The following is a 14,031-nucleotide window of genomic DNA, read 5'->3' on the forward strand; positions in this document are numbered from 1 at the left end:
ATATATGTACAGCTGGTATAACCTGGGCATCTCCTGTATATAATTATATACAGTATAGACCAAAAGTTTGGACACACCTTCTCATTTAAAGATTTTTCTGTATTTTCATGACTATGAAAACTGTACATTCACACTGAAGGCATCAAAACTATGAATTACCACATGTGGAATTATATACTTAACAAAAAAGTGTGAAACAACTGAAAATATGTCTTATATTCTAGGTTCTTCACAGTAGCCACCTTTGGCTTTGATGACTGCTTTGCACACTCTTGGCATTCTCTTGATGAGCTTCAAGAGGTAGTCACCGGAAATGGTCTTCCAACAATCTTGAAGGAGTTCCCAGAGATGATTAGCACTTGTTGGCCCTTTTGCCTTCACTCTGCGGTCCACCTCACCCCAAACCATCTCGATTGGGTTCAGGTCTGGTGACTGTGGAGTCCAGGTCATCTGGCGTAGCCCCCCATCACTCTCCTTCTTGGTCAAATAGCCCTTACACAACCTGGAGGTGTTTGGGGTCATTGTCCTGTTGAAAAATAAGTGATGGTCCAACTAAATGCAAACCGGATGGAATAGCATGCCGCTGCAAGATGCTGTGGTAGCCATGCTGGTTCAGTATGCCTTCAATTTTGAATAAATCCCCAACAGTGTCACCAGCAAAGCCCCCCCACACCATCACACCTCCTCCTCCATGCTTCACGATGGGAACCAGGCATGTAGAGTCCATCCGTTCACCTTTTCTTGGTCGCACAAAGACACGGTGGTTGGAACGAAAGATCTCAAATTTGGACTCATCAGACCAAAGCACAGATTTCCACTGGTCTAATGTCCATTCCTTGTGTTCTTTAGCCTAAAGAAGTCTCTTCTGCTTGTTGCCTGTCCTTAGCAGTGGTTTCTTAGCAGCTATTTTACCATGAAAGCCTGCTGCACAAAGTCTCCTCTTAACAGTTGTTGTAGAGATGTGTCTGCTGCTAGAACTCTGTGTGGCATTGACCTGGTCTCTAATCTGAGCTGCTGTTAAGCTGCGATTTCTGAGGCTGGTGACTCGGATAAACTTATCCTCAGAAGCAGAGGTGACTGTTGGTCTTCCTTTCCTTGGGCGGTCCTCATGTGAGCCAGTTTCTTTGTAGCGCTTGATGGTTTTCGCAACTGCACTTGGGGACACTTTCAAAGTTTGCTAAGTTTTCGGACTGACTGACCTTCATTTCTTAAAGTAATGATGGCCACTCGTTTTTCTTTACTTAGCTGCTTTCTTCTTGCCATAATACAAATTCTAACAGTCTATTCAGTAGGACTATCAGCTGTGTATCCACCAGACTTCTGCACAACACAACTGATGGTCCCAACCCATTTATAAGGCAAGAAATCCCACTTATTAAACCTGACAGGGCACACCTGTGAAGTGAAAACCATTTTGGTAACGACCTCTTGAAGCTCATCAAGAGAATGCCAAGAGTGTGCAAAGCAGTCATCAAAGCAAAAGGTGGCTACTTTGAAGAACCTAGAATATAAGACATATTTTCAGTTGTTTCACACTTTTTTGTTAAGTATATAATTCCACATGTGTTAATTCATAGTTTTGACGCCTTCACTGTGAATGTACAATTTTCATAGTCATGAAAATATAGAAAAATCTTTAAATGAGAAGGTGTGTCCAAACTTTTGGTCTGTACTGTATGTACAGCTGGTATAACCTGGGCATCTCCCGTATATAATTATATATGTACAGCTGGTATAACCTGGACATCTCCTGTATATATTTATATATGTACAGCTGGTATAACCTGGGTATCTGCTGTATATAATTATATATGTACAGCAGGTATAACCTGGGCATCTCCTGTATATAATTATATATGTACAGCCGGTATAACCTGGGCATCTCCTGTATATAATTATATATGTACAGCTGGTATAACCTGGGTATCTCCTGTATATAATTATATATGTACAGCTGGTATAACCTGGGCATCTCCTGTATATAATAATATATGTACAGCTGGTATAACCTGGGTATCTCCTGTATATAATTATATATGTACAGCTGGTATAACCTGGGCATCTCCTGTATATAAATATATATGTACAGCTGGTATAACCTGGGCATCTACTGTATATAATTATATATGTACAGCTGGTATAACCTGGACATCTCCTGTATATATTTATATATGTACAGCTGGTATAACCTGGGTATCTGCTGTATATAATTATATATGTACAGCTGGTATAACCTGGGCATCTCCTGTATATAATTATATATGTACAGCCGGTATAACCTGGGCATCTCCTGTATATAATTATATATGTACAGCTGGCATAACCTGGACATCTCCTGTATATATTTATATATGTACAGCTGGTATAACCTGGGTATCTGCTGTATATAATTATATATGTACAGCTGGTATAACCCGGACATCTCCTGTATATAATTATATATGTACAGCTGGTATAACCTGGGTATCTCCTGTGTATAATTATATATGTATAGCTGGTATAACCTGGGCATCTCCTGTATATAATTATATATGTACAGCTGGTATAACCTGGGTATCTCCTGTGTATAATTATATATGTACAGCTGGTATAACCTGGGTATCTTCTGTATATAATTATATATGTACAGATGGTATAACCTGGGCATCTCCTGTATATAATTATATATGTACAGCTGGTATAACCTGGGCATCTACTGTATATAATTATATATGTACAGCTGGTATAACCTGGGTATCTCCTGTGTATAATTATATATGTACAGCTGGTATAACCTGGGCATCTCCCGTATATAATTATATATGTACAGCTGGTATAACCTGGGCATCTCCTGTATATAATTATATATGTACAGCTGGTATAACCTGGGCATCTCCTGTATATAATTATATATGTACAGCTGGTATAACCTGGGCATCTACTGTATATAATTATATATGTACAGCTGGTATAACCTGGGTATCTCCTGTGTATAATTATATATGTACAGCTGGTATAACCTAGGCATCTCCCGTATATAATTATATATGTACAGCTGGTATAACCCGGACATCTCCTGTATATAATTATATATGTACAGCTGGTATAACCTGGGTATCTCCTGTGTATAATTATATATGTACAGCTGGTATAACTTGGGCATCTCCCGTATATAATTATATATGTACAGCTGGTATAACCTGGGCATCTACTGTATATAATTATATATGTACAGCTGGTATAACCTGGGCATCTCCTGTATATAATTATATATGTACAGCTGGTATAACCTGGGCATCTCCTGTATATAATTATATATGTACAGCTGGTATAACCTGGGCATCTCCTGTATATAATTATATATGTACAGCTGGTATAACCTGGGCATCTACTGTATATAATTATATATGTACAGCTGGTATAACCTGGGTATCTCCTGTGTATAATTATATATGTACAGCTGGTATAACCTGGGCATCTCCCGTATATAATTATATATGTACAGCTGGTATAACCTGGGCATCTCCTGTATATAATTATATATGTACAGCTGGTATAACCTGGGCATCTCCTGTATATAATTATATATGTACAGCTGGTATAACCTGGGCATCTACTGTATATAATTATATATGTACAGCTGGTATAACCTGGGTATCTCCTGTGTATAATTATATATGTACAGCTGGTATAACCTGGGCATCTCCCGTATATAATTATATATGTACAGCTGGTATAACCCGGACATCTCCTGTATATAATTATATATGTACAGCTGGTATAACCTGGGTATCTCCTGTGTATAATTATATATGTACAGCTGGTATAACCTGGGCATCTCCCGTATATAATTATATATGTACAGCTGGTATAACTTGGGCATCTCCTGTATATAATTATATATGTACAGCTGGTATAACCTGGGCATCTCCTGTATATAATTATATATGTACAGCTGGTATAACCTGGGCATCTCCTGTATATAATTATATATGTACAGCTGGTATAACCTGGGCATCTCCTGTATATAATTATATATGTACAGCTGGTATAACCTGGGCATCTCCTGTATATAATTATATATGTACAGCTGGTATAACCTGGGCATCTCCTGTATATAATTATATATGTACAGCTGGTATAACCTGGGCATCTCCTGTATATAATTATATATGTACAGCTGGTATAACCTGGGCATCTCCTGTATATAATTATATATGTACAGCTGGTATAACCTGGGTATCTCCTGTGTATAATTATATATGTACAGCTGGTATAACCTGGGCATCTCCCGTATATAATTATATATGTACAGCTGGTATAACCCGGACATCTCCTGTATATAATTATATATGTACAGCTGGTATAACCTGGGTATCTCCTGTGTATAATTATATATGTACAGCTGGTATAACCTGGGCATCTCCCGTATATAATTATATATGTACAGCTGGTATAACTTGGGCATCTCCTGTATATAATTATATATGTACAGCTGGTATAACCTGGGCATCTCCTGTATATAATTATATATGTACAGCTGGTATAACCTGGGCATCTCCTGTATATAATTATATATGTACAGCTGGTATAACCTGGGCATCTCCTGTATATAATTATATATGTACAGCTGGTATAACCTGGGCATCTTCTGTATATAATTATATATGTACAGCTGGTATAACCTGGGCATCTCCTGTATATAATTATATATGTACAGCTGGTATAACCTGGGCATCTCCTGTATATAATTATATATGTACAGCTGGTATAACCTGGGCATCTCTTGTATATAATTATTTTAGCATGTATGTATCACTGTCTGTTATTAATGACAATATATTAGTAATGTATGATGTAGCTGGTAATCGTCTTTCCTCCTCCTGCCTTGTGCGGATCCGCAGACATTATCTCACAGCCGGTGCAGTCATTCGCTCCTGTTCTCCTCTTTCTGGTAGGTTTTCTCCTGATGTGATGGAGGATCCGGGTTTCTATGTGACATCATCCTTTTGCTCCTGTATCAGCCGCGTGTTGGTCAGAACGAGCTTCCCCAGGACGATGCTGCCCAATCACAGGGCTCGCAGGCGCAGCCAATGAGAGGGCTTAGAAATGATGTCATGGGGAGAGCCGAGCGCTGGTGCTGATGCTGCCTCCATCTCTACCAGGGATTTAATACAGGGAGTTGATCTGATCGGAGCGCAGTCTTCTGCCAGACAAAGGTGAGTGACGCTGACGCTAAATTTACTCAACCTTTCTAATTACTTCTAATATTTATTTATTTATTTTTGTAAATCATTTTTATTTTCCTTTTTTTAAAGAATTGTTTAAAAATTTACTGAATTTATGCTAAAAGCAACGTCATGCGTATATAATATTTCAATAGTGAATTTTTTTTATTTTTTATATTTCTAGGACCATTATTAAATGTATCATTTTTAACCGATTAAAATAATATTTATAAAATTGTTGCCATCATTGTTGTTGCTTTGTGCTCTTTCCTTGCTACAATGTATCATTTATTTATTGCTTATTTACTTGCTACAGTGTATCAATATCATTCATTCGTTTATTTATTTGCTTTTCTGTTTATGGTTCATATTGTGCTTTTTTTGTTACATTTGCACTTATAGGGAAGGTCTCGCCCTTTATACAACGTAATGGTCACCTGTACGAATACCGCCAGGAATATGGGGGGGTGGTGGCGATGGTTGGGGTGCGGGGTGACAAGAGGTAATTAGCCGGTTGTAGTCTCATCCGGAGATCAGAAAACGAACCACATGTGTCCGTGTCATCTGCTTCGGTTCCCACAGAGATGTCTGGGAGACGCGGCAGACGTGACATCATTGTCTGAAAGGGTTAAACCGACAAAATGATTGCGGGGGGGGATTCTATGTTTTTAACCACTTGAGCGCTGGATAGAAGCGTGTGGTCAATTTTAGGGTCTATTATGCTGTATTATTTCCTTTTCTTGTCCTGTGAGGTATGAGGCACGCTATGCCTCAATATTTTTTTCCCCTCTTTTTTTTTTTTTTATGGAATTCTTCATATCCTGATATATTCCCTGTATATAGACCTAATATTTGCTTTAGGTTACACCCTGATCCTACAAACCCCCCTATGACTTGTATGTGCATGGATAGAAAGGATGTAATGAGTAATGTCCGAGTGCATTTAATAGTGATGTCATTGGAGGAGGAAGGGAAAAGAGTAAAAAATACCTCCCCCGCCCCTACCTGCACCCCTAAACCATTGCATTGCCAGGTCTCATATATGACGTATCATAGGAAGCAGTGGCCCCATCTGCAGTGCAGTCATTGCCCACAGGGGTTAATAAGGACCCTCCGCATCATTCCTGATCCCAGAACAATATCCTATGACTTCACTAGATCAGATGCTGTGGTCTGCACTGCTGGAAAGGAATCCAGAAAGCAGCACAAAACACTTATTCCTATGCACATAGTTTGTTAACTACTTTAGTGTGGATGCAGTTATACCCCCAGACTGGAGCTAGAAGCTGCAGACACCATGGAGGAGGGAGGCACAACGCTCATCGATGTGATACTGGAGAAAAACATATTAGAATGGCTTCTACCTGTAAACATGCCCCATATTATGTATCTTCTACCTGGATCACCCCTAGAAGCCTCATAACAAAAAGTTCAACTTTTATAGAATGTTTTACAGTTACAGCTAAAGTTAAAAAAAATAACTGGAGAAAAAAAAATACTAAATCCGAAAAGTAATGTAAAATTCGAATCAAGTTTTTATATATATATATATATATATATATATATATATATATATATATATGTATATATATGTATATATATATATATGTATATATATATATAATTTGTAGAATGGATCCTAAATTAAAAAAAAAAAGATTCATTGGGAGAAAAAAATCACATGTACTTTCGATCACATGGAAAAAAAAGTCAGATGACGGGAAGCGGTCACCTGACGCCTTGTGATGTCACATTCGCCGTACACGCAGCTTCCGGGAGGTTTGTTTACATGGACGAGTCACTATTACCTGGATGGGAATTTTATTTTTTATTTATTTTATTTTTTGTTTTTTTTTGCTGTTTTTTTTTCAAATCAGTAATTCAAGTCGATGTAAGGGTTTTTTTTTTTTCTTTTTTTTTTATAAAAGTAACATGTACTTGTAAAAATAAAAATAATTCTAAAAAGAAGCATAATAATAAAATTAATCCACTGATAAATAGATAGACTGCATAGATGATCTAGACATATTAAATGAAATCCGGCAGAAAAATAGAAATAATGTAAAAAAAAATATAATATTGTTAGAATAATTTAATAAAAAAAAACATACATTTCTAAAAAGAAAATGTGCATGTATCTATATATATATATATATATTTATATATATATATATATATATATATATATATAATATGATTATATATATTTCTTTTTTCTTTTTAGAAATGCACAATATATATATATATATATATATTTATATATATGATTACATTTACTTTTTCTTTTTAGAAATGTAAGTTTTTTTATTTCTTATTTTATTTTAACAATATTATATTTTTTTTACATTATTTCTATTTATATAATTATATAATATATATATAAAATGATATATATTTATTTTTATATATATATTTTTATTTTTTAATTTTTTTTTAGAAAATAACAGACAAATAATACTGTAAGAGCTTTTATTATTATTATTATTATTTATTTATTTATTTAATTTCTACTTTTAGCTTTTTCTAAATGACAGACATATGTGTCAAAAGAAATCCCTTCAATCAGTTGTCTCCAACCTGTCCTTATTGCAAAACTCCCAGCATACCCAGTAAGCAGCAGACAGTGAGACCATGCTGGGAGTTGTGGTGCCTTGTATATGACTCGTGGACATTCGGCTTCTCATAAACAAGGTGACGTCACTTGGACGCTGCGCTTGTTTCTTTCCATAGAATGAATCACATGTTCCCTTCTGGCAAAACATCCGCCAAACAGTGCTTATCCCACGTAATGTGTCCCCAGCGCCCGTCCTGCTGATGGCTGCGGAGGACAGACCGCACATTGTTACCCTGTGATCGCTGCTTTGGCTCCTTTCTTTGTTTTGTGGTATAATAAAAGACAAGGCGCACCAGGCGGTCCTGATCCCGGGAGGGGGGCGTGTCAAGAAACCAATAAATAAAGAGAAAAATAGCTCACTTACATAAAATCTGTCACTACATTTTTGCTCCTCCATCAGAAAGCAGCATAATGTAGAGGCAGAGACCCTGATTCCAGTGATGTGTCACTTACTGGGCTGCTTGCTGCAGTTGTGACAGTTTTCTCTGCTATAGATCTAACAGAGCTCAGAATGCTGAGCTGTGTATAACCCCGCCCCCACCTCTGATTGGCTGCTTTCTGTGTACACTGTATCAGTGCTGGGGGCCTGGTTGGACAAGGAGGCACCAGACACCTAGTCCTGTAGTGATAATCTCCTGCTGATAAAACAATGATTGTATTGAAACAGCAACTTGTAGACCAGTAAGTAACACATTGTTGGAATCAGGGTCTCAGCATCTACATCATGCTGCTCTCAGATTACAAACCTGGGGATAAATAGATATTTTCTGTATTTATTTTCCCCTTTAAAGGAAATCTATTATTTATGTATCTCTCTCGCCTCTATAAATGTCATCAAGTTTCCTAGATTTTCTAATTTCCAAGTGATTAAAATAAGGCACCATCATTACTCTCGTCCGTACGTCGGCTGCTGCCGGTGCTGGTCCTGGTTTCTCCTCGTTCAGGGTCTGTACATTATTCAGCAGAACGGAGATAATATCACAGGAGATCCAGAGATCAGACATTACTGCAGAGTTTAGCTCAGGACACTTCTGTATTTCTCTGACTGCGAAGAAAGATATTTCTAGAATAAATTCTATTTTACTGCAAATTATAATATTTTTGCCATAAGTCTGAATTGTCCCTGAATTTATTCTCCTTTATTAATAGGTGATTTACCTCAATCTATAACCTCAGAGATCACCAACCAAGAACCTCAGCATCATGACTCTGGCAGGTAAGGACTGGCCAAGATAGATGGATGGATGGATGGATGGATGGATGGATGATAGATATATAGATAATAGATAGATAGATGATAGATAATAGATAGAGGATAAATAATAGATAGAGGATAGATAATAGATAGATAATAGATAGATAATAGATAGATAGATAATAGATAATAGATAGATAGATAATACATAGATAATAGATAGATAATAAACAGATAATAGATAGATGATAGATAGATAATAGATAGATGATAGATAATAGATAGATAATAGATAGATGATAGATAATAGATAGATGGATAATAGATAGATAGATAATAGATAGATGATAGATAGATAATAGATAGATAGATAGATAATAGATAGATAGATAGATAATAGAGAATAGATAGAGGATAGATAATAGATAGATGATAGATAGATAATAGATAGATAATAGATAGATAGATAATAGATAGATAATAGATAGATGATAGATAGATAATAGATAGATAGATAATAGATAGATACATATATAAATAATAGATAGATAGATAGATAATAGATAGATAGATGATAGATAGATAATAGATAGATAGATAGATAGATAGATGATAGATAGATAATAGATAGAGGATAGATAATAGATAGATGATAGATAATAGATAGATAATAGATCGATAATAGATCGATAATAGATAGATAATAGATAGATAATAGATCGATGATAGATAGATGATAGATAGATGATAGATAGATAATAGATAGATAATAGATAGATGATAGATAATACATAGATAGATGATAGATAATAGATAGATAATAGATAGATGATAGATAATACATAGATAGATGATAGATAGATGATAGATAGATAATAGATAGATGATAGATAATACATAGATAGATGATAGATAATAGATAGATAATAGATAGATGATAGATAATACATAGATAGATGATAGATAACCTCATTGATATAAGAACATACTGATCTATGAGGCTTCTATGACCGGGGTCCATGTTGTCCGCAGCTTACAAGGAGAAGATGAAGGAGCTTCCTCTCGTGTCTCTTTTCTGCTCCTGTTTCCTCTCTGATCCCACTAAGAAGCAAACGTACAAATATGATGGTGAGTGGTGGCTGAGATAACAGGACGACCTGCGGCATCACTGGGGCTTCAGCAGAAATCCTAATGGGGTCTCTCTGTGATTGCAGAGCTTGGATCTGGAGTAGATATTACCTGCTCCTCCTAATTCATAGATTTGGGGCATATGGCATCCAAAACCACAAGTCACATAACTGGGAAATCAGCAGCTGCTTCTAGAGTCAATAGTCGATGTTTCCCTAAAAATCTATTTCCAGTTTTTGCAAAATGGATGCTGTGTAACTTGTAACTTATTTCCTTACACCAATATCAGGTTAGCGAGTACCGTACTGTAGCGTCTTGACCCTTTGGGTACAGAAGTTATAGTAAAACCAAAGTCCAGTCTGCTACATGGAAGGGCGGCCGACACTAGTAATAATGCTTCAGAGGGGCATACTGTATTTTTGCATTGGGTCTTACTAATTTCAATAACACTCAAAAGTGATGTCCTAGTATCATGATCTTCTTTGTAAAGGTCCAGCGAACGTCTGGTTAGGGTTTTTTTGCTGACCCCACTGCCTTAGTTATGTGCAGATCCTGATGGTTTACATTACATTTTGTTACTTTTATGTAGACTTTTAGATTCAATGTCACCTATTCCGTACCTCCCCTAATTACAGCAGACACTGTGGACCTCACCTGGTGCGTTATCTCAGACATGGAAGTCATAGAGTTAAATAAGAGAACCTCAGGACATGCCTTTGAAGTCATCCTAAAGCCATCTTCATTCGATGGAGTCCCAGAATTTAATGCCCTCCCTCATCGACGAGACCCATCCTTGGAAGAGATTCAGAAAAAACTGGAAGCCGCTGAGGAAAGACGCAAGGTAAGCGCAAGATAACTTGGAATAACTGGACCCTACAGTGTCTGGTGATCTTACATGGGGCATGAAACTACTAGTAGGGAACCATTTTGGCCAATTGAAGATGTTGGACAACCCACAAGATTATGTTTAGCTAATATTAGCAAAGGAAGACCTGCTCAGGATTTTCCCAGGGCCAAATTCAAGGCAGAACTTGATAGTAGAGGACCATAGACCTGGATGTCCACTCGTGATCAAGTGCACTATGTTCCTCCTGCAATACACTTGGGGTGGGTTACTTCTCATGACCTGGAGGTGGACAATACGCAGATGCCACATAGAAAAATGAAAAGTTTAGCTTAGACCGTACTCTAGGCAAGTGATAAAGAGTTGTTTCACTGGTTTAATGCCTCGGTCACCTATTTAGGTAGTATGATTTTGAGTTCTTCAAGTGATCTTTGAAACCTGAGAATGGCCCAGAGGAAGCAATCACACATTGGATTCTTTACTATAAGAGCATTGAGACTATGGAGTTCTCTGCCATACCAAGAGGAGAAAGAATGCTTTTCTTGAAAAAGTAGATAATATTGCAAGTTATATTTTTGGAAATGAAGCATCAAAACCAGAGTCGGGAAGGAATTTTCCCACTAATATGGGGCAATTTGCAATAACCTCATAATAAGTCTTTGCCCTCTTCAGTATGTTAGGATTATAGTTTTGGACTTGATGGACCTCTGTGTTTTTTTCAACCCTGTTAACTTTGAAACTATCATAAACTTCTTAGACTGACATTATTTCCCTTTCTTCCTTTCGTAGTGTCAGGAGGCCGAGCTGCTCAAGCACCTGGCGGAGAAAAGGGAACATGAACGTGAAGTCATCCAGAAAGCGATAGAAGAAAACAACAACTTCAGCAAAATGGCCAAGGAAAAACTAACCCAGAAAATGGAAGTCAACAAGGAGAACAGGGAAGCCCACTTAGCCGCCATGATCGAACGTCTGCAGGAGAAGGTTAGTTAAAGGTCAGTTAAAGTTGGTCACAAAACGTTCTTCGCTTCTGTTCAAGTCAATGTCTTCTTCTGTCCTTGAGTTCCCAAGTGTAAAAGCTTATGCCACCTAGTACTACACCTGAGGACAAGTTGAGGGATTGTCTACCTACAAACATTGACTCACACACTGAATTACTGCATGACCCCATATCTTCCGAGCATAGATATTGACCAACAATTTTGGTGAAGGTGGCACCTCAATGTCTATGACCTCTCTCCTTCAATCTGATCTGCTCTTCGTAGACAATGGAGGTTTGAAAACACCAATTTGGTCACTATCATCCATTTTTTGGGGATATATCACAACAGGAGGTTCATACTTCATCTTAACCTAATCAATGGAGATCAACGGGCTGGTGCTTGGTCTCGTCAAATGATCTCGACTCTGAGCTGGTATAGTGCTTATTATCTTTCTATAAAATAATGCACATTGTTACAAAATATTACATTTTACCTTTTAAATTTTTGGTTTTCTGGGGTAATAAGTCATGAGATGGGTCAAAATGGTAAATCGGGAGATGGATTCATTTTCTAAACACATTATATACATGTTATATCTTCAACTAATAGGGACGTTGTCTCCTTTCCAGGACAAACATGCAGAAGAAGTAAGGAAAAACAAAGAACTTAAGGAAGAAGCTTCGAGGTAGAAGGTGATGGTGGCTTTCACAATTTGGACTGAGGACCCCCACAAGGTGCCCCGAGAGGCGCAGCACAATGTTAAGCGACTGAGACTCTTTTGCTTTGTTTGTTTGTGAATGTCAAGAGATGACCGGCAAAGCCACCTTTTTTTTAAGACAGCTTAGGGCGGGCATTGGGAGGATGTAACGGGAAGGGTTGGCCATCTCATCCGCAAGTCCTAAAGAGTTATACCCATGAACCCTGCCTTCAACATTAACTTTACATCAATGCATCCGTATATGATGGGGAAAGCGCCGGTGGTTGTCAGGCTACTGTAGCGCAGATGAACCAACCGATCTGTTTGTCTGCTATAGACAGGGCTATTAATTGGCACTAATTTTCTATGTCTACCATTATAATGCCATCAATACATACGTTATCAGGTTATACACATGTGTCTGTGTCATTACTCATCATCGGCGTGGTCTACAGGACCACTTGTACTATGCAGTGGGACCTCTACTTGGACTACAACCCTCATAGTTCTTTTTACAGAAGGGTTCTATATCTATGACATCATTCCTGAGCTGACTCAAGACAGCGTTATTCCGCAGTCAGCAAGGTCAAAATGATGTATCAAAAAGTCTATAGAAACCATATGAGCCAATGTAGGCACTTGCCTAAAGTAGCATAGAATAACAGGAAACGCATAAATAAGTACCCTCTAATTAAAAGACTCACCTATGACTGTAGTTGTTCCACGTCCTTTGTGTTAAAGCATAAATCAGAAAATTTTGGTAAAATTTTTGGTAAACAAGGCACAAAAATTTCAAATTTGAAATATATTTTAAACAAAAATAAGTGCCCAATAAATCGTAGATTAAACTGTTTCCTACTAAAATTACAGTAGTTGTTTCATGTGACCTGCGGTGACCATACATCTGAAAATTTGGGTAAAATTTGGGTAAATTGATAACAAGGCACAGAAATGTAAGATTTTCAAATACATTTTAAACAAAACTAAGTTCTCATTAAATCAGGGGTCTCAAACACGCGGCCCGCGGGCTGCATGAGGCCCCTCCGGCTGCTTCTTGCGGCCCGCAGGCACAGACCCCGCAACTATCGCGGCTCTCTCCAGAAGCCGCCGACATCAGCGCTGTAGTGCAGTGTATTGCTGCGCAGAGATCGGCTCTCTGCACAGCAATACCAGTGCCAGCCGCCGGCCTATCAGAGGTCAGCAGCTGATATCTGCGTCCCAGCGCAGCGGCGTATGACGTCACTGCCACACGCAGATGTCAGCTGCTGACCTCTGATAGGCCGGCGGCTGACCCGGTCTCTGCGCGGCAATACTCTGCACTACAGCGCTGATGTCGGCGGCTGCTGGAGAGAGCCGCGATCGTTAG

General features: G+C 37.8%; 1 protein-coding gene across 2 annotated transcripts; it reads left to right on the forward strand.

Moving 5' to 3' along the window:
• The first annotated feature begins 5,066 nt into the window (after window positions 1-5,066).
• On the forward strand, window positions 5,067-13,066 carry STMN4 (stathmin 4). 2 transcript variants are annotated; one of them, XM_073673848.1, is made up of 6 exons: window positions 5,067-5,198; window positions 8,971-9,037; window positions 10,049-10,144; window positions 10,780-10,985; window positions 11,778-11,980; window positions 12,598-13,066. In XM_073673848.1, exons 2-5 carry the CDS (start codon window positions 9,025-9,027, stop codon window positions 11,976-11,978), a joined length of 516 nt encoding a protein of 171 aa, XP_073529949.1. In that variant the 5' UTR covers window positions 5,067-5,198; window positions 8,971-9,024; the 3' UTR covers window positions 11,979-11,980; window positions 12,598-13,066. The 2 variants fall into 2 exon arrangements, with proteins under 2 accessions (XP_073529949.1, XP_073529948.1); XM_073673847.1 differs by having other exon boundaries at window positions 5,068-5,198; window positions 11,778-11,969; window positions 12,598-13,061.
• The last annotated feature ends 965 nt before the right edge of the window (window positions 13,067-14,031 follow it).

Source organism: Phyllobates terribilis, unplaced genomic scaffold, assembly GCF_046119375.1.
Source record: "Phyllobates terribilis strain yellow unplaced genomic scaffold, ASM4611937v1 Scaffold_3__8_contigs__length_932513732, whole genome shotgun sequence".
NCBI lineage: Eukaryota > Metazoa > Chordata > Amphibia > Anura > Dendrobatidae > Phyllobates > Phyllobates terribilis.

Coding starts and splice junctions, on each gene's coding strand:
- STMN4 (XM_073673847.1), top strand. Junction 10,145..10,779: donor GCAAACGTACAAATATGATG/GTGAGTGGTGGC, acceptor CCCTAATTACAG/CAGACACTGTGGACCTCACC. Junction 11,970..12,597: donor TCGAACGTCTGCAGGAGAAG/GTTAGTTAAAGG, acceptor TCTCCTTTCCAG/GACAAACATGCAGAAGAAGT.